Source organism: Scyliorhinus canicula, chromosome 12 (genome assembly GCF_902713615.1).
Source record: "Scyliorhinus canicula chromosome 12, sScyCan1.1, whole genome shotgun sequence".
NCBI lineage: Eukaryota > Metazoa > Chordata > Chondrichthyes > Carcharhiniformes > Scyliorhinidae > Scyliorhinus > Scyliorhinus canicula.
The window spans coordinates 28,727,501-28,750,465 of record NC_052157.1 but is presented as its reverse complement, the minus strand read 5'-3'; the positions used below and the strand labels follow the sequence as shown (position 1 = coordinate 28,750,465).

Genomic DNA, 22,965 nt, shown 5'->3' with positions numbered 1-22,965 from the left:
TCCGTAAGCAGACAGCAAGGTACCCCAAGGCCACGAGAGACACTCTCCTAGAGGAGGTAATCAACACGGACAAGAAGGAAAGAGGGTGGGGGACTGTGGGAACATGTGAGACAGTTACGAGACAGGGCAAGACTACCACTGGACAAAATTAGACGGAAATAGTCGGATGAACTGCAGACGGAAGTGGGTTGGGGACTCTGGAGCGAAGGACTGACAAGAGCCAACTCCTCCACCTCCTGCGCTAGACTAAGCCTTATGCAGTTAAAGTGGTGCACAGAGCCCACCTAACTAGAACCCAAATGAGATTCTTCCCGGAGGTTGAGAACAAATGTTAACAGGCCCAGCCAACCACACCCACAAGTTCTGGGCATGCCCCAGACATGTCAGGTTCTGGACAGCTTTCGTCAAGGTGATGTCCAAGGTTGTGGAGGTGAGAGTGGAGCCGTGCCCAAGAGTGGCAGTGTTCGGGGTATTGGACCAGCCAGTCTTTCATACGGGGAAGAGGGCCGACATCCTGGCATTTGTATCCCTAATCGCACGCCGGAGAATCCTGTTCGGCTGGCCATCGGCAGCATCACCGAGAGCTGCAGATTGGCTGGCAGACCTGGCTTGTAAACACTTTTGGACACATGACATAAAATGGCTTGTAAATATCAGACACACTGGAGCTGTTGCTTTGTAAATAACATGTTCCTTAAACGTCAAACTGTTATACTGCTAAAGTTGAAAACGGCAATAAAAATATTTTTGAAAAAAGATAATGGGGTCTGATTTCAACCGTGTGTTGGAACAGAGGGTGGGTACGTCGAGCCCCCAAGACAATGGGAAGGTTGAGGATGGCGAAAGAGCTAGGAGGGTTGATGGAACGCATGGGACAGTGGATTCGTGGAGGTTTAGGAACGGGGACGGGGATGCTGGCAACCAGTTACTGCGGCAGGTCACATCTAGGGAGCTTTTGAGGGTCACATTCTCCCAGTGTCTGCGTGAGTCTTACCCCACAATCCAAAGGATGTCCAGGGTAGGTGGATTGGCCACACTAAATTGTCCCTTAATTCGAAAGAAAAATTATTGGATACTCTAAATTTATACAACAAAAAAGAAAACTGTGGGAGTAGAGGTCAGGCCAGACCAAATGGTGGCAATCTTTGGGGTGTCAGAAATGCCAGAGCTGGTGGAGGGGAAGAGGGCCGATGTCTTGGCCTTCGCCTCTCTAAATGCCCGGCCAAAGATATAGCTGGTTCGGCTGTCAGCGGTGCTGCAGACGGGTGGTGGCCTGGCTGGGGGATCTGTGTGATATAAATGATCTGTGACTTCCTTCGGCTGGAAACGATCAAGGTTAAATTGAGGGCATCAGCGGAGGGCTTTAAGACACAGTGGGGACTGTTCATGACAATGTTTGAGGAATTGTTTGTCACGGGATGGCAAAAGATAAAGGGTGAAAAGGGGGGGGGGGGAGAAATTATACAAACTGGGAATTGTGGCGGTGTGGAGAATGCTATTGATTTGTGTGTGTTTATTAATTTAGAGTGCCGAATTATATTTGTTCCAATTAAGGGACAATTTAGCGTGGCCAATCCAACTGCCCTGCATATCCTTGGGTTGTGGGGGTGAGACCCACGCAGACATGGGGAGAATGTGCAAACTCCACACAGACAGTGACCTGGGGCCAGGATCGGACCTGGGTCATCAGCATCATGAGGCGGCACTGCTAACCACTGCGCCACCCGTGTTTTTGTATTCTTGAACATGTTTGGAATAAAATACTTTTTTTTTTAAAAAACAAGTTTGGCCTGGTGTACTAGGGAAAGGGTGGGAAGCAGCTGATGAAAAAAAAAAATAACTGGACATAAATAAACTCAGAAAATCAGGATTCCAGGTTTCATAAAATCTCACAAACTACGACAATTTAGTCCAATTCCAAACTTTCTTTATTCACATTCAAAGCAGAATGCAAGTTCAGCATCACCCATGAACCAAAATTTTTATCTTTTTTTTTCTTTATAAATTTAGAGTGCCCAATTATTTCTTCCAATTAAGGGGCAATTTAGCATGGCCAATTTGCCTACCCTGCACATCTTTGGACTGTGGGGGTGAAACCCACGCAAACATGGGGAGAATGTGCAAACTCCAACACGGACAGTGACCCAGAGCCGGGATTCGAACCTGGGTCCTCAGCGCCGCAGTACCAGTGCTAACCACTGCACCACATGCCACCCTCACCTTAATTGTTCAAGAAAATCTACTTAATTAATTTACAAGGATTATACAAATGGTGCTTATAAGCTACGTTAAAATGGTGTCGTAAGCAAATTCATACTCCAGAACCTTTTAATTGATGATCACAATCTGGCTGCACTCCCGCCCCATATAGTTGCATCTCACCACTGCAACATAGAAAACACCAGCTATACATTACTCCTTTTTGTCAGAATGTAACTAAATCTAAATGCAGTATGTTTTTCCCTCAACAGGCAACTAAATGTAAATAATTTTCTCTTTACAGGTCAACGGGTGTGAAATATAACCTTCCAATTTCCGGATTTCTACTTTTGCTTGCATATACTACCTACTATGACATTACCAACAAAAATTGCCGACCCTTCAATTTGCAATTACTTTAGCTTTACTTACCAGCTTCTTAAGACAAGAGTTTTCATTTATCCTACATTGAAAAATTTCAATTCCTAGGCTAATAATTATACTCCTAAAATATATAAATGATCAAATTAGATATTCGTAACACAACAGTCCACAGTTCAAGGTTGCTGAATGCTCTCACCTACAGGCAGGAATATTTGAGAGAAAGAAACAAATGTAGCACACAATTAGATAGGCATGGGATTACTGATTCGTCATTTATCATCTACAATTATCTAATCTTCCCTGCATTTACTAAGGTATCAACGGGTGCCCCTTGATTGCCATTATTTAAAAGTACAAGTTATAGCAGATCGGCTATGTCACACCCTCTAATATGTTATATTATAATATGAAATGAAAATCACTTATTGTCACGAGTAGGCTTCAATGAAGTTACTGTGAAAAGCCCCTAGTCGCCACATTCCAGCGCCTGTCTGGGGAGGCTGGTACAGGAATCAAACCGTGCTGCTGGCCTGCTTGAAAAGCCAGCGATTTAGCCTGGTGAGCTAAACCAGACCCTGCTGGTTATATTATGGCGTAGTGGAGAACATGAGCATGTCTCCATCAATGGGAACAAAGTAGAAAGGGTTGAGAGCTTCAAGTTTTCAGGTGTACAGATCACCAACAGCCTGTCCTGGTCCCCCCAATGCCGACACTATAGTTAAGAAAGCCCACCAACGACTCTACTTTCTCAGAAGACTAAGGAAATTTGGCCTGTCAGCTACGACCCTCACCAACTTCTACAGATGCATCATAGAAAGCATTCTTTCTGGCTGTATCACAGCTTGGTATAGAGCCTGCTCTGCCCAAGACCGCAGGAAACTACAAAAGATTGTGTATGTAGCCCAGTCCATCATGCAAACCAGCCTCCCATCCATTGACTATCTATAATTCCCGCTGCCTCAGAAAGGCAGCCAGCATAATTAAGTACCCCACGTACCCCAGACATAGTCTCTTCCACCTTCTTCCGTCAGGAAAAAGATACCAAAGTTGGAGGTCACATACCAACCGACTCAAGAACAGCTTCTTCCCTACTGCTATCAGACTTCTGAATGGACCTAGCTCGTATTAAGTTGATCTTTTCTCTACACCTTGCTATAACTGTAAAGTATATTCTGCAGTCTCTCCTTCCTTCCCTATGTATGGTATGCATTGTTTGTACAGCATGCAAGAAACAATACTTTTCACTGTATACTCATACGTGACAATAATAAATCAAATCAAATAAATTAAATTCTGCTACAAATGGCTAATGAACGATAGGCCGTGATAGCACCCTCCATTCAGTACTCTAACCGATGACATGTTCCAGAGAAACGTGCTTAAACTGAAGTATGAGGCAGCATGAATCATAAAAATTCACATCATAGACAACACGGTCAGACAACATGGTCAAACACTCTATTCAGTGACAATGTGACTCAGCCAACCTGAAAAGTACTAAGTTTATTGGCTCAGTACAATGCTTCCTCATTTCAAACTGCTTACTCTGCTCAAGAATATTACTGGGAAGATGAACAGGTTTGGAATAAGAGGCAAGACAGTAAAGCGGATTAAAAGTTAATGAGAAATAAGGGTGCGAGTAAAGGGCAGTTTTTCCAGAGTGGTCTGAGCACGGTAGCACAGTGGTTAGCATTGTTGCTTCACAGCGCCAGGGAGCCGGGTTCGATTCCTGGCTTGGGTCACTGTCTGTGCAGAGTCAGCATGTTCTCCCCGTATCCGTGTGGGTTTCCTACGGGTGCTCGGGTTTCCTTCCACAAGTCTCGAAAGATGCGCTAGTTAGGTGAATTGGATATCCTGAATTCTCCCTCTGTGTACCCGAACAGGCGCCGGAGTGTGGCAACTAGGGGATTTTCACAGTAACTTCATTGCATTGTAAATGTCAGCATACTTGTGACACTAATAAAGATTACTATTATTATAAGTTTGCATTGTTCAATTCTGCATCATTTCTGCTTCTTGTGTGTATTGATTTTAATATAGGTTTAAAGGGAGTGGTGTTAACATTCGAAGACAATATAAAAATGGGAAGTAGTTACTTCTTTAAAATATCAGAGGAAACTGCAAAGACAGAGGAAACAAGCTTTAAAATATTGCAGACAGCTGAACACAATCAAGTGTGAGGTCATGAAATTTAGTTTTAAAACAGTAATTTCACTTTGATTGGAATTATGCTGTTTGGTGAAAGATTTGGCAGGCGGTGGGGGGGGGGGGGGGGGGGGTCAAAAATTTAAAACACTACCTCAGGTTAATAGTCATTAATAATGCTAAGCAAAATGGGAGGTGTATTTCAAGGCAATGTAAAATCAGACAGAATGATGAACCTAAGTAAAACCCTAAGACCTCAGTTACAGAACAATGTACAATCTGGCACTGCAAGGATGGGACAGAATAAATGGAAACATTATTTCCAGGAGTTACGGGGTGAAGAATGATTAAGAGGACAAGTGAAATTTCACTGAGAAAGCTCAGTAGTTCACTTTCAGGATTAGTCATTAAGGCAAAAACTACATCAAAAACATGTAAATGTTGCCAGAGTCCCAGAGGACCATAGGCTGCTCTGTCTTTTGAGAACTGAGTGGTGGTGATTTAACAAGAGGGTCACCACACATCAGGCAGGAGCAAGGTTGAGAAGGTTGAATAACCTCATGGAATTGAACCCGTGCTGTTGGGTGTCACGAATTAGCCATCTCAGCTAACTGACATCAACGTTAGATAGGTAGATAGAAGGAATACAGCAAATTAGCACAAGTGACAAGAATTTTGTTCACATGGAAAGGAAATGCCCGCATGAACTGGCTAGGCCAAATTACCTGTGTTTATCTTTTGTTATACAATTAATTTTTAATGTAAATTTAATAAGTACCCAATTACTTTTTTCTAGGAGAAGAAGTTTAGCGTGGCCAATTCACTTACCCAGACATCTTTGGGTTGCGGGGGTGAGGCCCACGCAGACATGGGAAGAATGTGCAAACTCCACATGGACAGTGACCCAGGGCCAGGATTGGACCCAGGTCCACGGTGCCGTAAGGCAGCAGTTCTAATCATTGCACCACCGTGCCACCCTCTTATACAATTAGTATATGTACTTGCATTTAACACATGGCATTATTCCATTTTCTTTTCACGCATTTAACTATTTCCCTTTTTTTTAATAATCAGTTCAATTGTATAAACATTTCAGTATCTTGGACTTTTTTCAGCCCTTAGTACTCAGATAGAAACCATTCTAGCCAACAAACTGAACCCAGAATTACCAGCAGTCCAGAACCATAAATAGGCTGTCTGACCAAACCTCAACAGAGTAGGCATCTTTGGGGCATACATATTATCTTCAGAGTCAATATGGTCATTTCCTTCTGTGCTACCACCTTACAATTATAGCTTAAGGCCCTACGAGTGATCTGAACAGATTGTGCCAATTAACAAACATAGGAATAAAGTGCCTGATTTGCTGAGCTCATTCACATCTTGCTTCCAAGTAGCTGTCCCTTGAAATCTTATTTCTCATTTTAATTGATTCAGTTTCAGATTGTCTCTGATTAAGTGCATTGAGGGGAAGATGCTGGTATTGGTGTTAGTTGTGCAATTTGTTTTGTACCTCTTATTTTGTTCAACGTTAACAGCCAAATATGTTAAGAAGTCATACAACAACAGGTTAATGCGAATCCAAGTTAAAGAGGTGTGAATTGTCTCAAACCAGGACAGTTGATAGGATTTTGCATGGTCCTGGTTGAGGCCGCACTCATCTGTGCGGAACTTGGCTACAAGTTTCTGCTCAGCGATTCTGCGTTGTTGCGCGTCCTGAAAGCCCCCTTGGAGAAAGCTTACCCGGAGATCAAAGGCTGAATGCCCCTTAACTGCTGAAGTGTTCCCCGACTGGAAGGGAACATTACTGCCTGGTGATTGTTGCGCGATGTCCGTTCATCCGTTGTCGCAGCGTCTGCATGGTCTCGCCAATGCACCACGCTTCGAGACAATTCACACCTCTTTACCCTGGGGTTACCCCCATCTCTGGATCTGTAAAGACTTGATTACCTGCAAATGCTTGCATTCTAAGCATTGTCTGGCATCTTTGAATTTGTCTATATATACACACACGTTTCTGGAACATATCTCTTCAGTGCTCCAAAAGCTAGTGTTTGAAACAAACCTGTTGGACTTTAACCTGGTGTTGTAAGACTTCTTACTGTGCTTGCCCAAGTCCAACGTCGGTATCTCCACATCATAGCCAGATATGGGTAATTGATTGAACAAGTACTAAATCAATTAAAACAATCAATTTAAGTTTCCAATTTTATATTACCAATCATTAAATACAATACAAACTACTCAATCGGAGGTAACGGATAAAAGCAAACAAAAGGAAAATGCTCATCATGACCTCAGAATGTCCATAAGTGCTCAACAGTCAATGACGAATTTTTGAAGGATACAGAATAGGAGGCCAATCAGTTTTTTAAAAAATATAAATTTAGAGTACCCAATTCATTTTTTCCAATTAAGGGGCAATTTAGCGTAGCCAATCCACCTAACCTGCACATCTTTGGGTTGTGGAGCGCGTTTCAGGTCCCAACCATGCCAGTGCAATAAAGATTTGCCTCTGAGCACCATTTTCTGCCACTGTTGTAATGTTCGGAAATGCACGCATGGGTGGCACAGTGATTAGCACTGCTGCCTACGGCACTGAGGACCCGGGTTCGACTCCGGCCCTGGGTCACTGTCCATGTGGAGTTTGCACATTCGCCCCATATCTGCGTGGGTTTCACCCACGCAACCCGAAGATGCGCAGGTTAGGTGGATTGGCCACACTAAATTGCCCCTTAATTGGAAAAAATGAATTGGGTACTCAATATTTATAATATATATTTGCACCCAAAGACAAGTGAAACAAATGGACCAAATAATCTATGGAGACCCCTCCAATAGCACGGAGAGAATTTTAACATCAACTCAAGATGCCTGGACAGGGATGCGGTTTCACATCATCCAAAAGATGGCATTACTGTGTGCGCAGAATGCTCGCAACCCTGCACTGAATTACCGTCTGAAACTATGCGCCCAAATGTCTAGAGGGGTATGGTATGGAACCCACAACCTGACAAGGAAGTGAGAGTGCTACCAACAGCTTCCAGGCTAACACCTATAAAGAGAAAAGTAGTCATAAATTCAACTTCAGAGAAAAATCTTGCAGCATTGCCTGTCTATGCCATGCCTACATTTTCCATTCAACTTCCTTATGAACCCCTCTCAAGCAGTGCTGGTCAAAGTTACAGGGGAACATGCAGATCATACAGGGCTCCACTGAGAAAGTAATTTAAAAAATTACAATGATTAATAGCAACATGCATGCCATGGAAAACTGCAGTCTATTCTCACAGAATTTAACAGCTGCTGCAGCATCATCTTACAGATGAATAGGCTTATGTACATGCTGTGCAATCTTTACAATACCACACAGCAACATAGCTGCTTCCAAACTCAGGAATAGGTACTGCAGGTACTGCCTGTCCATATGCCAATGAAAAATGGCCTAAAACTCACAGGAACAACTTAAGGAAAAAGAACAGCATTAATATTTCAGGATTCTGCAGTTCATTTTTGGCTGAGAGACCACACTAGCATTCCATGAAGCATCACTTCTCATCCATACAAAATTTCCCTTCCAAGTGTTGTCTGAATACCAATAAGGCAAATGACAGAGGAAAATTATGAACTATCCATCATCGTTCCAGTTAAATAGTATGTAGATTTCAAAATTAGATTACATTCAAAGAATAGACTTACAGCATAACTCCCTACAACATGGTCATAATACTTCATTCATCACAAATGGTCATTACCAGCTCCCTGTTTCCAGCATCCATGTACAAAGGTGTCCAGTTGGCCGACCTTTCACAATGTACAAGGTTACTTATTCCTCGGTTTCTTTCCCACACACAACTGCTGTCACTATTATATCAGGTGCTAACTGGAGTTCAGCGAGACTAGCATAGGAAAACAATATAAATCTACTGGCAAATCAGATGTGAAAAACACCAATTCACCCACATTCAATGCAGGCATCTACCGTAATTCTTGATCTCCCCTTTAAGTCATCAGAGGTATGCGTCTGTCACTTTAAAAATATTTCATGTAACAAGTAATCTTCAGAAAGAAAATTTGATACTGCATACCGGATTATGCAGTAAAAACCAGTAATAGCTGCTCTAGGAATTACAGAATCAAGGAAAAATCTCCAAGCTGCATGCGACTTCCAATACCTATTCCTTCTCTTGCTTTCTCCCTGTCGTCACATGAAACTTTTCTCTTTCAGACTGGAGCTTTGGGGGCTCCTAATGCTCCCGCACTCTACCCTAAAGATAGACATACATGGTGTTACAGCCGGACAATTCAATGCAACCGGATTAAGACCCTCGGCCACAATCCCGCACCTCATGATTAGCTTGGCTGCACTCTCTGCTGGGAGGTCAAGTGGAGACTAGGCATTTCCCACCTTGGAGGGAAACAATACTTTGGCAAGCAAACTTGTCTGTTTGCAACTGTTAGAACGACCTTGATGAGCAGACTGGAAGCAGGCCACTTTCCAGCTAAGAAAATGGTACACTGAACAGGCTTAAAGACAGAATTAGAATAATACCACTAAAAGAAAACAAAACAGGTTTCTCCTTGTAGCTAAAATGCACTATCAGGTGCATTGCTGAGCCACAAACACCATGCTCAATCCTCAATCTCTGCTTAGATAACCTTGATTCACCATACAACAACCACTTTCATTGTTTCTGAATAATGTAACTATTGACTTTTGTGCCCACTTACTGTCCTTGGTAGATTCTTGCTTATCAATGGATTACTGTGATTTGTTGTACTATGACATAGTTGCAAAATTCTAAGCATGACAATGACAGAACCATCCAAATTTAAGGGAAGGGGAGAGAGGCTGGAAAAAGGAGAGCACACCTTTCTAAACGAATGTAAGCATATTAACTTGGCCACAGCTTGTGGACAGAAAGATATCTGTACATGCACTGCATTTGGATTTCCAGAAAGTGTTTAATAAAAGGTGCCACGTTAAAGGTCATCACGGAAAATTAAAGCTCAAGGTTTAATGGCTCTGGCATATTAATTTATGTGATAGTGTGCTAGACGCTAGAGCTCATCATGTGAAGAAAATGGGGGGTTTTGGACAGCATGGCAGTTTGGCTATCACCATGGACTGTTAGCTTTGAAGAGGAGGAAAAGTCAGCAGGAAATCAGTCAGGGATCTCATTTCGGGTCACTATCAAGTGATCCTGATGGAAAATGCACACAGGGAGAAAAGGCTTGGACAATGTTTCCAATTCCCCCTCTCCACCCAACGAAACCAAGTGTTTTTCATGGCCAGTGGACGTCGCTTTACAACCAATTAATTAGTCAGTTGTATTGTACAAAATATGGCATGGTCAACATGCATGTAGAAAACACACGCCAACTACAATGTGATATCAAGACAATTTTTTTTGTGATGTCAATTGAGAGATAAAAATTGACCAGGATACCAGGGATAACTAATCTTCGAAATAGTGCCACAAAATCTTTTAAAATGGACCCGATCAAGCAGATAGGGCCTTGGTTTAACGTCGCATTCAAAGGATGTGGGAGCTCCACAGTACAGTACTCCTCAGATCCAAAGTGTCTTCCTTAAAATGTCATGCTCAAGGCCAGTGAAGATGACTGCCAATACTCGAGTATTGTAGATACAGGCTTAATCGTGAGCACCATGTTGCTCGTACATTCCCCACCAACGATAATCAAAAATACATTCCTGGAAGTCTACCCCAAAAATAGGCACAAACTAAAATATTTTATTTCATTCTGAATACCATGCAGCTAAACCCTCAAGCATATCTATTATCTTTACACCCATAAGAAACAAAAGCAAGGGCAGCATGGTGACTCAGTGGTTAGCATTGCTGCCTCACGACACTGAGGTCCCAAGTTCGATCCTGGCTCTGGGTCACTGTCACCGTGGTGTTTGCACAATATCCCCGTGTTTGTGTGAGTTTCGCCTCCACAACCCAAAATTTTGCGGGGTAGGTGGACTGGCCATGCTAAATTGCCCTTTAATTGGAAAAAATGAATTGGGTACACTAAATTTAAAAAAAAACAAAACAAAAGCATCTTGGTGTTTCTTTGCTGGATGTAAACAGGAAATATTTGATTACTAACACAAAATCACTGTTTCTCATGTCTTGAAGTTTACAAAAGCAGCACAGGCTCGTCAGAAGAATAATCAAAATTCTCCGTCGCTGGCATCAATAAATAAATACAACATGATTAACCATGCTTACGTACCAACTTAACATCATCGGTATGTGGGGAGGTAAGCAGCAGAATCAAAGAAAAATGGAGAACACCTAACAAATATTCAAAGAGGATTTCTGCCATCCAAATCAAATTTCAGTTGAAAAAGGACAAACTGCTTTTTCACCAAGGATATTGAACTTTGGATATTGAACAGCAATGTTACGACTCATCTAAACAATCATCCTTACAGATTTATGCACGTTTTTATTATCACCGCAGTCTTTAATAAAGGGGCAAACATATTCTGTTAGCTACAAACTGGGGAAGTCGAAGATCACTTGCCACATACCTACACAATTCCACTCCACACTCAAGCCTAAAGTTGCACCACTAAAAATCTGAAACTACATTAATTCATTAGAAAGCTCTTGTTCTTTGAAAACCTCACATCAGGAGTTAGCTTTGCTGGAAATTTAGCACTCATTTCCTGCCAATGATAATAAAAATACATCCTCAGCATGATTAGTTTTTAATTTTAATAAACTGCATTCTCTGAAAGTACAGAACATAGATCAATTTTTTTTTTTTTAAATATCCCTGCACATGAACATCTTCAGAGAGAATCAAGCTTTAAAGATAGCATCTGGCTTATTTTGACTGAAAAGGCTTTCCCACGTAACCGAGTCCTGAAGGAATTAAGACTTCCTCTCATTGTGGGGAGAAACAGAAATGGGTGGAAAATAATAACAGGAAATGTCAGGATATAAAAACTACTGTGCAATCTCATGGGGAACAGAGGGAGAGACCCATATAACAATGTTGTGTTTTTTTTAATATAAATTTAGATTAGCCAATTATTTTTTCTAATTAAGGGGCAATTTTAGCATGGCCAATCCACCAACTCTGCACATTTTTGGGTTGTGGGGGCGAAACCCACGCAGACACGGGGAGAATGTGCAAACTCCACACGGACAGTGACCCAGAGCCGGGATCGAACCTGGGGCCTCAGTGCCATGAGGCAGTTGTGCTAACCACTAGGCCACCGTGCTGCCCCCCCCCCCATATAACAATGTTGCCTGTGTTACAAGATTAATTCGCACACTATTCCAAAAATACTGAGAAATCCAGAAAAACTGTAGCCTGCCATAAGCTTTCCCATATCCAGTTGTATGCTATTTCCAATGTTTCATTGCACAAGTACCCTGCCTGAAGGCAGGTTCATGGACTCATTGTCTTCTGGTGCTTCATTCCAAGCTGTCCCTCTCGTCAGTCAGCGGACATGACCTTTTACCCTCAGTTGCAGGGTGAGCAGGCAGGTCCCAAGTCCACTTCAACTGGAATAGGAAATCGAACCCACGCTATTGCCATTATTCTGAATCACACAAGCTATCTGACCAACTGAGCGAACCAATCCCATTTCCAATGTAACACACTTCAAAATAATTTTAAGCATTGTACTAAGTAAATACATCCTTGGAACATCAGGGGAACCAAGCTCCAAAAGTTAGTGGATTGATACAATATAACTTCGTTCTGCATTATGGAGGAGAGGTTAAATGGTTTTTTAAAAAAATAAACTTAAGAGTACTCCATTTTTTTTCCCAATTAAGGGGCAATTTAGCATGGTCAATTCACCTACCCTGCGTATTTTGGGGTTGTGGGGGCAAGACCAACACAGACACGGCAAATGTGCAAACTCCACACTAGCAGTGAACCGGGGCCGGGATCGAACGCGGGTCTTCGGCGCCGTGAGTCAGCTAACCACTGTGCCACCGAGCCATCCAAGAAGCCAAATAATACGATCAAAAAGCTTTCTACTGTTACGCAGAGACCTCTTTTCACATCGCCTGTACAGAGCAAGGCCTCTGATAAAAGCAAATTACTACGGATGCTCGAATCTGAAACAAAAGAGAAAATGCTGGAAAATCTCAGCCGATCTGGCAGCATCTGTAGGGAGAGAGCTAATGTTTCGAGTCTGATGACTCTGTTAAAGCTAACAGACAGAACAAGACCTCATTGTGACTTCAGTGCGCCTTATTGTTCAGAACATTTTTTTTTTTTTAATTTAGAGTACCCAATTCATTTTTTCTAATTAAGGGGCAATTTAGTGTGGCCAATCCACCAAGCATGCACATTTTTGGGTTGTGGGGGCGAAACTCACAAACACGGGGAAAACGTGCCCACTCCATACAGACATTGACCCAGAGGCGGGATCGAACCTGGGACCTCGGCTAACCCACTGAGCCACCATGCTGCCCTGTTTCAGAACATTTATCACAGAGGAAACAGCTTCACCAAAAAGACAATGGCAATTCTAGAAAACAGGGAACACTAAAATGTATATCACCACATGCAGGGCAGTCTCAACCAAGCCTCTTTAATATTCCTGTAGTAAATGGATCGTACCAAATTCATGGGTATCTTTCCCAGGGTATCATTTCATATCTCACAACAGAAAATATGATCGGTATAGTTTCTTGCGGTCGTGGGCAGAGCAGCTGCCATACCAGGCTGTGAGGCAGCCAGATAGGATGCTTTCTATGGTGCATTACCAGCTTTTACAGATGCAGCATAGAAAGCATCCTATCTGGATGCATCACAGCCTGGTATGGCAACTGCTCGGCCCAGGACCGCAAGAAACTTCAGAGAGTCGTGAACACCGCCCAGTCCATCACACGAACCTGCCTCCCATCCATTGACTCCATCTACACCTCCCGCTGCCTGGGGAAAGCGGGCAGCATAATCAAAGACCCCTCCCACCCAGCTTACTCACTCTTCCATCGGGCAGGAGATACAGAAGTCTGAGAACACGCACAAACAGACTTAAAAACAGCTTCTTCCCCGCTGTTACCAGACTCCTAAATGACCCTCTTATGGACTGACCACATTAACACTACACCCTGTATGCTTCATCCGATGCCGGTGCTTATGTAGTTGCATTGTATACCTTGTGTTGCCCTATTATGTATTTTCTTTTGTTTCCTTTTCTTCCCATGTACTTAATGATCTGTTGAGCTGCTCGCAGAAAAATACTTTTCACTGTACCTCGGTACATGTGACAATAAATAAAACCAATCCAATCCAAATGCACCAGAACTTGCTAGACCTAAAATTTTAAAATTAGTTTCACTTTTCTTTAATCTCAAACACATCAATAATGCCGGGGGTGGCACCACAGGTGGCTGCAGTTAACTGTCAGGTCCTTGTGGTAATTGTTCAACAACAATTATGTAAAACATAAATTTGAGGGCCATTATAAATGACCTGAAAGCAGGAACAGAATGTAACATAGCAAAAGTTGCAGATGGTACTCAAAGAAATGGGAAAATGGCAGTGAAAGCAAGATAAAGATTTTACAGACAGGTAAAGATTGAGCCAAAGTTCGGCAGATGGAGTTTAATGTAAATAAGTGAGAGGTTATCCATTTTGGCTGCAGAAATAGAAAGGCTAAATATCTAAATAGAAAGGAGATTCAAGATGCACCAGGGCAGAGGGATCTGGGTGCCTTTGTTCATGAATCGCAGAAAGTTGGTCCGCAGGTACAGAATGTAATAAAAAAGGCAAATGGAATGTTAACGTTGATTACAAAAGCACTGGAGTATAATAGTAGAGAAGTGCTGTTGCAATTGCATAGTGTTGGCGAGACCTTTTCTGGAGTATTGTGTCCAGCTTTGGTCTCCTTATTTGAGGAAGGATGTGCTGACATTGGAGGCAGTTCAGAGGAGGCTCAGCAGATTGATTCCAGGGTGAAATGGTTGACGTACAAGGAGAGATTGAACAGTTTGGGCTTATACTCACTGGAGTTTAGAAGGATGAGGGTTCTAATCGAGGTATATAAAATACTAAATGGGACTGATAAACAGACCAAATGTTCCCCCTTGTTGGGCAATCCAGAACAAGAGATCACTGATGTCGGCTCAGAGGCAGGAGATTTAGAACTGAGATGAAGGGGAACTACTTCTCGCAGAGGGTAGTGAAGTTGTGGAACTTGCTGCCCCGTGGTGCGGTGGAGTCTGAGTTATTAAATGATTTCAAGAAGGAGATAGATGTATTTCTGATTTTTTTTAAATTTAAAAATAGGTTAAAGGGATTTGGGCAACAAGTGGGATTTGAGACCAGGTAGAGATCAACCATGATCCGATTGAATTGTGAGAGCAGGCCATGGGGCTGGTTTAGCACAGTGGTTGTAATGCAGAACAATGCCAGCAACACAGGTTCAATTCCCATACCAGCCTCCCCGAATAGGGGCTTTTCACAATAACTTCTTTAACAATAAGTGATGATTATTATTATTAATTGCCTACTTCTGCTCCTAATTCCTGTGTTCCTATTCCACCACATCTGTCCCCAGAACAGTCACAGCTCAGAATGAGGAGCGGGAGGGAACTTTTGACTGACCTTTCCAGGAATGGAAACACCCAGAACTACATGGGCTGAGCAACTGCCGAGGGTGAATCACTTGGCAACTTTACCAGTGTTGCGCCTGACAAGATCCCACAGAGAGCAGTCCCAGACAGATGCATTAGTTTCTGACAAGAGTAGGAAACATTGTGTACATTCAGCGCCACGTCTCGCGTTCCTTTGTCAGCCGGGTATGGGGGGGGGGGGGGGGGGGACCCTATTCGTCTCCAAACAATGAGGCCGAAAGCGAACCAGTCGGAAAAGCGTTTGAAACCGCAGCAAAAGGAAAAAAAATGCCAATTCTTGGAAAAGGACCATCGAGGTCTCCGCCACTGCCCCGAAACCTCTCTTGGGAGGACGACCGACCCGTCCTTCTCTACCCCACCTCCCAGCAGAGAGGAGAATTACAAATTCAAACCGTGTCCTTTTCCGCACTCGCCGTTTAATTTGAGCAGGGAGCAGAGAGGCGGTGAGAGGGGTGGAGGGGGGTAGAGAGGAGAGAGAGAGGCGGTGATGTGATGCTGGGTGCCGCCGGCTTGCTGCAACCTGCAGGCTGAGAGGAGCGTTCACAACCCACACAGGGCGTCGAGGAAATTTCAATTTCTTTTTATTTACCGGGGATGGGGGTGGGAAAAAAAAGGGAGATTTTTTTTAAATCAAGAGGCAATAGGAAAGAGATCCAAGTTTTGGGGTGAAAGGAGGTAAAAATAAAGTCTGAGATAGACAGTGGGAGAAATGGGGAGGAATTCGCCAAATGCCGGAGTGCAATTCATTAAAAAATATATCTATTTTTTTTAAAAAACGACCCGGGAGAGATTAAGATTGAGAAAGAGAGATGGAGAGTGTGTTGGTAAATTTAAAGCTGGGGGCACGGCCCAGGGTCGGTGCCGAGTGTCGGTTACCCCGGGCAACCGGCGCCGGGCCCTCTCACTCCGAGGCCACGGTCTCTGCCTCGGACTCTCCCCCCGGTTCTCAGCCTCGCTCGCAGCACCCCCGGCTTCTTACCCCGCAAACTCGACGCCCAGGAGAGCAGCAGCCCGGCTGCCAGCAGCAGCATCGTCGGCGCCCGCATCCCGCCCGGGCCGCAGCCCCAGGGAAGGAAAGGAAAGCGGCGGGATGTAATCTGGAATATTCCGCGGCTTCCTCAAAGCGGCGCCTGGTCCACTCTCCAACGCTCCGGCCCCTCTTTCGCTTTTGTTTTCTTTTATCTTGGGTTGTGTCAAAACGTCCTTCCTTTTTTTTTTCTCTCTTCACCCGCCCCCTGCGTTGCTTTCCTCGACGCCGCCGCTCGATGTGCACCAGACGCCAGCCGCTGCCTGACTGAATCTTCCTGGAAGCGCCGCTCCCCGGCCGCCCCCGCTCGCTGCCAAATAAGGAGCCGGCCTCACTTCTTAAAGGGGTCGTGATCCGTGATTCCCCCTCTCCGACTGCGCCCAAATTGGAGACTTCAACCAACATTCTCGGTGCAAGTGAGGATGGGCTGTGATCTGAAGCATCGGCACCCCTCCCACCCCCTCTGCTGACCCCTGGCTAAAGCCCACTCGGAGCACTGGGCACCACACCTTAAGGAAGCACATATTCGCCTTGGCGGGAGTGGGAGGTTTACAAGAATGATCCCTGGACTTCATGGGGTCAGCACAGTAAGAGGTCTGACAACACCGGTTAGAGTCCAACACGTTTGTTTCAAACACTAGCTTTCGGAGCACTGCTCCTTCCTCTGGTGAATGAGTCCACTTCATGGGGTCAGGTTAACAGGGAGATATTATACAAATTAGGCCTGCTTTTTCTAGAATTTAGATGGTTATAGGGCGGACTGATCAAAGTCTCAAAGATATGAAAAGGAAAAGACAGGGTAGATGACTGTTTCCACCGGTTGGAGATTCTAGAACTAGGGGGCATGGTCTAAAAATTAAGGCCAGACCATTCAAGAGAGATGTTCGGAAGCACTTCCACACGTTCTTCCACAAACGGCAGTTGATGCTTGATCAGTTGTTAATTTTAAATCGGAGGTCGATCATTTTTTGTTAAGCAAAGGTATTAAGGGATAGAGCCATATAGAGTTAGGCCACAGGTCACCCATGAGCTATTTGAGGCAACACAGTGGGTAACACTGCTACCTCACAGGGCCAGGGGCCCAGGTTTGATTGGGTAACTGTGGAATTTGCATATTCTCCCCATGTCTCTGTAGGTTTCATAGAATTTTACAGTGCAGAAGGAGGCCATTTGGCCCATCGAGTCTGCACCGGCTCTGTGAAAGACCACCCTACCCAAGCCCACACCATCCCCATAACCCTGTAATTTTGGACACTAAGGTCAATTTAGCATGGCCAATCCACCTAACCTGCACATCTTTGGACTGTGGGAGGAAACCAGAGCACCCGGAGGAAATCCACGCACACACGGGGAGAAAGTGCAGACTCCGTACAGACAGTGACCCAAGCCAGGAATCGAACCTGGGACCCTGGAGCTGTGAAGCAATTATGCTAACCACTACGCTACCGTGCTGCCCTCCAGGTGTTCCAGTTTCCTCCCACAATCCAAAGATGTGCAGGCTAGGTGGGGTTAAAGGGACAGGTCGAGGGAATGGGCCTAGGTAGGATCCTCTTTCAGAGGGTAGTGCAGACTTGCTGGGCCAAATAGCCTCCTTCTGGACTATAGAGATTCTATGGATTGAATGGCAGAGCAGGCTCGGGGGGTTGAATGGCCTACTGTTGTTCCCATGTTTATATAATTGAATTGAGCCCATATTCTTTGCAGTTGAGAAGAATGAGAGGCAACTTCAATGAAAGATACAAGATTCTGAAAGGATTTGACAGGATAGACACAAAGATTGCCTCCTCGGGTCTGGCAATCTAAAATATATACGGAAAATTGTGGAAGAACTCAGCAGGTCTGGTCGGCAGCTGTGGAGAGAGAAACGGAGTAAAAGTTTCTTCCTCGCAATCTAAAACATGGAGGCATGGGGTTCTGAATCTTTGGAATTCACTACCCCAGAGGGCTGTGGAAGCTCCATCGTTGAATACATTTTTTAAAATATAAATTTAGAATCCCCAATTATTTTTTTCCAATTAAGGGGCAATTTAGCATGGCCAATCCACCTACCCTGCCCATCCTTTAGGTTGTGGGGGCGAAGCCCACGCAAACACGGGGAGAATGTGCAAACTCCACACGCACAGTGACCCAGAGCCGGGATCGAATCTGGGATCTTGCCGCCGTGAGGCAGCCGTGCTAACCACTGCACCACCGTGCTGCCCTTCGTTGAATACATTTAAGGCGAGGACAATAGACAGATTTCCGGCATTCGGGGAATCAAGGGATATGGAGAGTGGGCAGGAAAGTGGAGTATGGGCGGCACGGTAGCACAGTGGTGAGCACTGTTGTTTAACAGCACCAGCGTCCTAGGTTTGACTTCCACTTACGTCACTGTCTGTGCGGAGTCTATTCGTTCTCCCTGTGTCTGCGTGGGTTTCCTCCGGGTGCTCCGCAGAGTTACCTCCCACAAGTCCCATAAGATGTGCTTGTTAGTTGAATTGGACATTCTGAATTCTCCCTCTGTGTACCCGAACAGGCGCCAGCATGTGGCGACTAGAGGATTTTCACAGTAACTTCAATGCAGTGTTAATGTAAGCCAACTTGTGGCAATAACAAAGATTATTATTATTATTATTATTGAAGGCTCGAGATCAACCATGATCATATTGAATGGCAAAGCATACTTGATGGGCCATTTTGTCTCCTCCTGCTACTATTTGTTATGTACTTGTGTCCTTGTGAATGTCACTTTACTCTGATTAACTAAATTTCCTATTGAGATTTTAGTTTTGAGTGACAGTGTGCCAGTGCTTTTGTTATTGTCAACCTTCTAGTTGGATCAAAAGAAGCATAAGTACAAGCAGACTGAACTTGTGGTTCTTGAGTTATGAGGTGCATGATTGCAATGTGTATCTCTGCAAGTAAGTGTGTCAAAATACACTCACTTTCTCAACCTTACTCATTACAGCTGTAATGCTCTCCAAAAAAGCATTGTCATTTCTGTTCTCAGTCTTTATAAAGACTTAGGTGTAGATAATGCTGCAATGAGACAAGAATTCTGGAAATCTGAAATAAAGACAAAAAAGGTTGGATAGACTCAGCAGGTCTGACAGCTTCTATGGTTCTCTCACAACAGATGCTGTCTGACCTGCTGAGTATTTCTAGCACGTGCTGTCTTTTTTGTAGCTAAGTGAAAAGGCATTGGGGAAGACTTTAATATGAACTATAAAGATTAATTGTTTCTCTTTTGTCACCTGTAATTGGGTCGTATCAGTAATTTTAATGAACGTTCACAGTGTCGGCAATTATATTCATAAGCACCATCTTGCATTGGGAGATTAGGGCAGAAGTACTGTCAACCCCAACAGAGATTAAGGATCGCAAACAGCTCCCCTCTCTCTTCTGTTCTAATCTTTGCCTGCAACGTATCAATCCGGGTTTTGTGATTCAGAACACCAGTGTAGAACAATGTATAAAAGTGTATGTGATTAACCCTTACTGAGTCCATGGTGCCTCATGACTCCCATGGTTCCTAGAATTGTGGAGGTTCAGATGGAAGCTCATCTTTTATGTTTCAGTGTAACTTGCACTGGTCTTGCAATGTTGGGCTACAGGCAGCATTGGGAGGTGCTCAAAGACTCACGGGTAGCCTGATCCCATTCTCAAATCACAAACAGCCACTGTGGAAAGAAGCTTGGCATTCATACACCTATTAACAAGAGAAACTAGGTGAGATCAGTAGGAGGTTGTGGCCCAAGGTAACCACTGTGGTATCACAGTATTAAGTTGCACTGCACCTTCAAAACTGCAATTGAGGATGCAGTTGCTCCTCCTCCTCCCCAAAATTGAACTTTTTTTTTTCTGCCTTATTTAAACCACCCATTTTGTTTTTGGAAGTTATTGCTGTATATTTACGCTGGTTGTCTCTAATCTTCAAATTTATGTTGGGGTTCAATAGTGTAGACAATTCTTAATTTATTAAACTTGACAGAAGTTATGTTGAAACATCATTTCATATGTATAAGAAAACAAACAGTAGAATTCAAAGCCCTTTTGGAAACATACTAACAGAATTAAATACTAAAAAATGAACACTAGCAATGGTCCCAAGAGAACAAATGGGCCACAGCATGTGAAATATTTTTAAAATCACATCTACATTATGAACTTTGAAATGCATCAGTAATAATTATTCTGTGTTTATAAAAAGAATGGGCATAAGTCACCTGTTCCAATATTGGTTCAGAGAGTAAACACTCTAATTATATGCTGCATGAGGTAAGATCATTTTGTCTGCAACATGTTACAAATTTAGGGATTCTCAGCATAGCAATATCCATAAGGGAAACTAGAACTTACATTGTGTTGGATAGCTTCACAGTTGTAAAGATGTATATTGAATTTTGAAGTATTGAACTATAGTGGTGTACTATGGTGTCATATGCAGACACTACAATACTCACAAGATTAATATTTTTGAAAGGTAAAATCTATTACATTATTTCCAGTTGGTTCAAATCAATCATTATTTTGAAAACTATAGTAGACTCCATAAATAGTGTGTTGTATACTCATGAATCCGAGGTATGGCATAAAACCATAGAATTTACATTGCAGAAGGAGGCCATTCAGCCCATCGAGTCTGCACCGGCTCTTGGAAAGAGCACCCTACCCAAGCCCACACCACCCTATCCCCATAACCCAGTAACCCCACTCAACCAATACTAAGGGCAATTGTGGATACTAAGGGCAATTTAGAGTGGCCAATCCACCTAACCTGCACATCTTTGGACTGGGAGGAAACCGGAGCTCCCAGAGACAACCCACGCAGACACGGGGAGAACGTGCAGACTCCGCACAGACAGTGACCCAGGCGGGAATCGAACCTGGGACCCTGGAGCTGTGAAGCAATTGTGCTCACCACTATGCTACCGTGCTGCCCCAAAATACACAAAAAATGTGCATTTATATTTTCTAAGATCCCAGGCTCCTTTTAAATCTGTATCAATATTAAGTTAGTCAATGCACAAATAAGCCGTTTCAAGAATACTTGGACAGCTTGCTGTCTCAGGATTTGTCAGTGACAAATGGAAGGTCCACTGAAAAACTACAAACATCTGCTGTGTTCTGGAATGTTATTGAATTCGTTTCTGCCGTTGGAGGCTATTAGGGGACAGCATAAATTGTTAATAAAAAAGAAAATGCTCAAATAACTCAGCAGATCTATAGGGAGAGAAACAATTTTTTTAAATTTTACATTTCTCCCAATTGAGGGGCAATTTTAGTGTGGCCAATCCACCTACCCTGCACATCTTTGGGTTGTGGGGGTGAGACCCATGCAGACACAGGGAGAATATGAAAACTCCATACAGCCAGTGACCCGAGGCTGGGATCCTCGACGCCGTGAGGCAGCAGTACTAGCCACTGTGTCACCATGCCGCATTTAGAGAAACAAAATTAACATTTCTCTTCCGAGCTCTTAAGAATCATAGAATTTACAGTGCAGAAGGAGGCCATTCGGCCTATCGAGTCTGCACCGGCCCTTGGAAAGAGCACCCGACCCAAGCCCACACTTCCACCCTATCCCCCTAACTCCACCAAACCTTTTTTCTGGACTAGAATCATACGGTCTCAAAACATTAATGCTGTTTCTCCATCCACCGATGCTACCAGACCTGCTGAGTTTTTACAGTATTTTTTGGTTTTATTTCAGATTTCCAGTAGTATTTTGCTTTTATTCACATGAATTCCTTATGGGCAGCACGGTGGCGCAGTGAGTTAGCCCTGCTGCCTCACGGCGCCGAGGCCCCAGGTTTGATCCCAGCTCTGTGTCACTGCCCGTGTGGAGTTTGCACTCTCTCCCCGTGTTTACGTGTGTTTTGCCCCCACAACCCAAACGTGTGCAGAGTAGGTGGATTGGCCATGCTAAATTGCCCTTTAATTGGAAAAAATGAATTGGGTACTCTAAATTTTTTTAAAAACATGAATTCCTTACCAGGTAGAAATCAGACATTGCATATCAGACTAAGGATTGTTATTATTTTATACTTGGACACAGCATAACTGGTGTTCTGAACTTGGAATAAATTAAATTTATTCTAATCTACAAAATGAGACAATTATATCAGAAAAGAAATGACGTGGAGATGCTGGCGCTAAACTGGGATGGGCACAATAAGAAGTCTCACAACGCCAGGTTAAAGTCCAACAGGTTTATTTATATTAAAAAAAGAGAAACTGTTGTCCCTGCAATATGCCTGCCCTTCCTGTAGACTTGGATGCCTCCAACCTGATGTCAAAAAAGATATCAAAAGGATATCAAAAAAGAAAATTCTAGTTATGCTAGGTAGTTCAAATAAAACCAGGAACTGCTGGAAATACTCAGCAGGTCTGGCAGTATCGATGCAAAAGGAAAGAGAGAAACTGTAAAGTTAATGAGTAATTGGACTTTTAAAAATTTAATTCAAAAACTAATATGACTCATTCATCAATATAACATTCACAAGCCAAAAGTTTATAATACTTATGAATTAACACATAATTCACTGGCCTCAACTTTTTATCAATATTTAAAATAGATGAATTCACACCTTCATTGCAACAATA

At 43.4% G+C, this 22,965-nt stretch overlaps 1 protein-coding gene across 1 annotated transcript in view; it reads right to left on the bottom strand.

Moving 5' to 3' along the window:
• Positions 1–16,667, bottom strand: part of adam10a (ADAM metallopeptidase domain 10a) — a 184,851-nt gene extending 168,184 nt beyond the window's left edge. Inside the window, exon 1 of the mRNA XM_038812909.1 lies at positions 16,333–16,667. Within this exon, the coding sequence (XP_038668837.1) occupies positions 16,333–16,399 (67 nt within the window). The 5' untranslated portion in view covers positions 16,400–16,667. The remainder of the gene's footprint in view (positions 1–16,332) is intronic.
• Between the last annotated feature and the right edge of the window lie 6,298 nt (positions 16,668–22,965).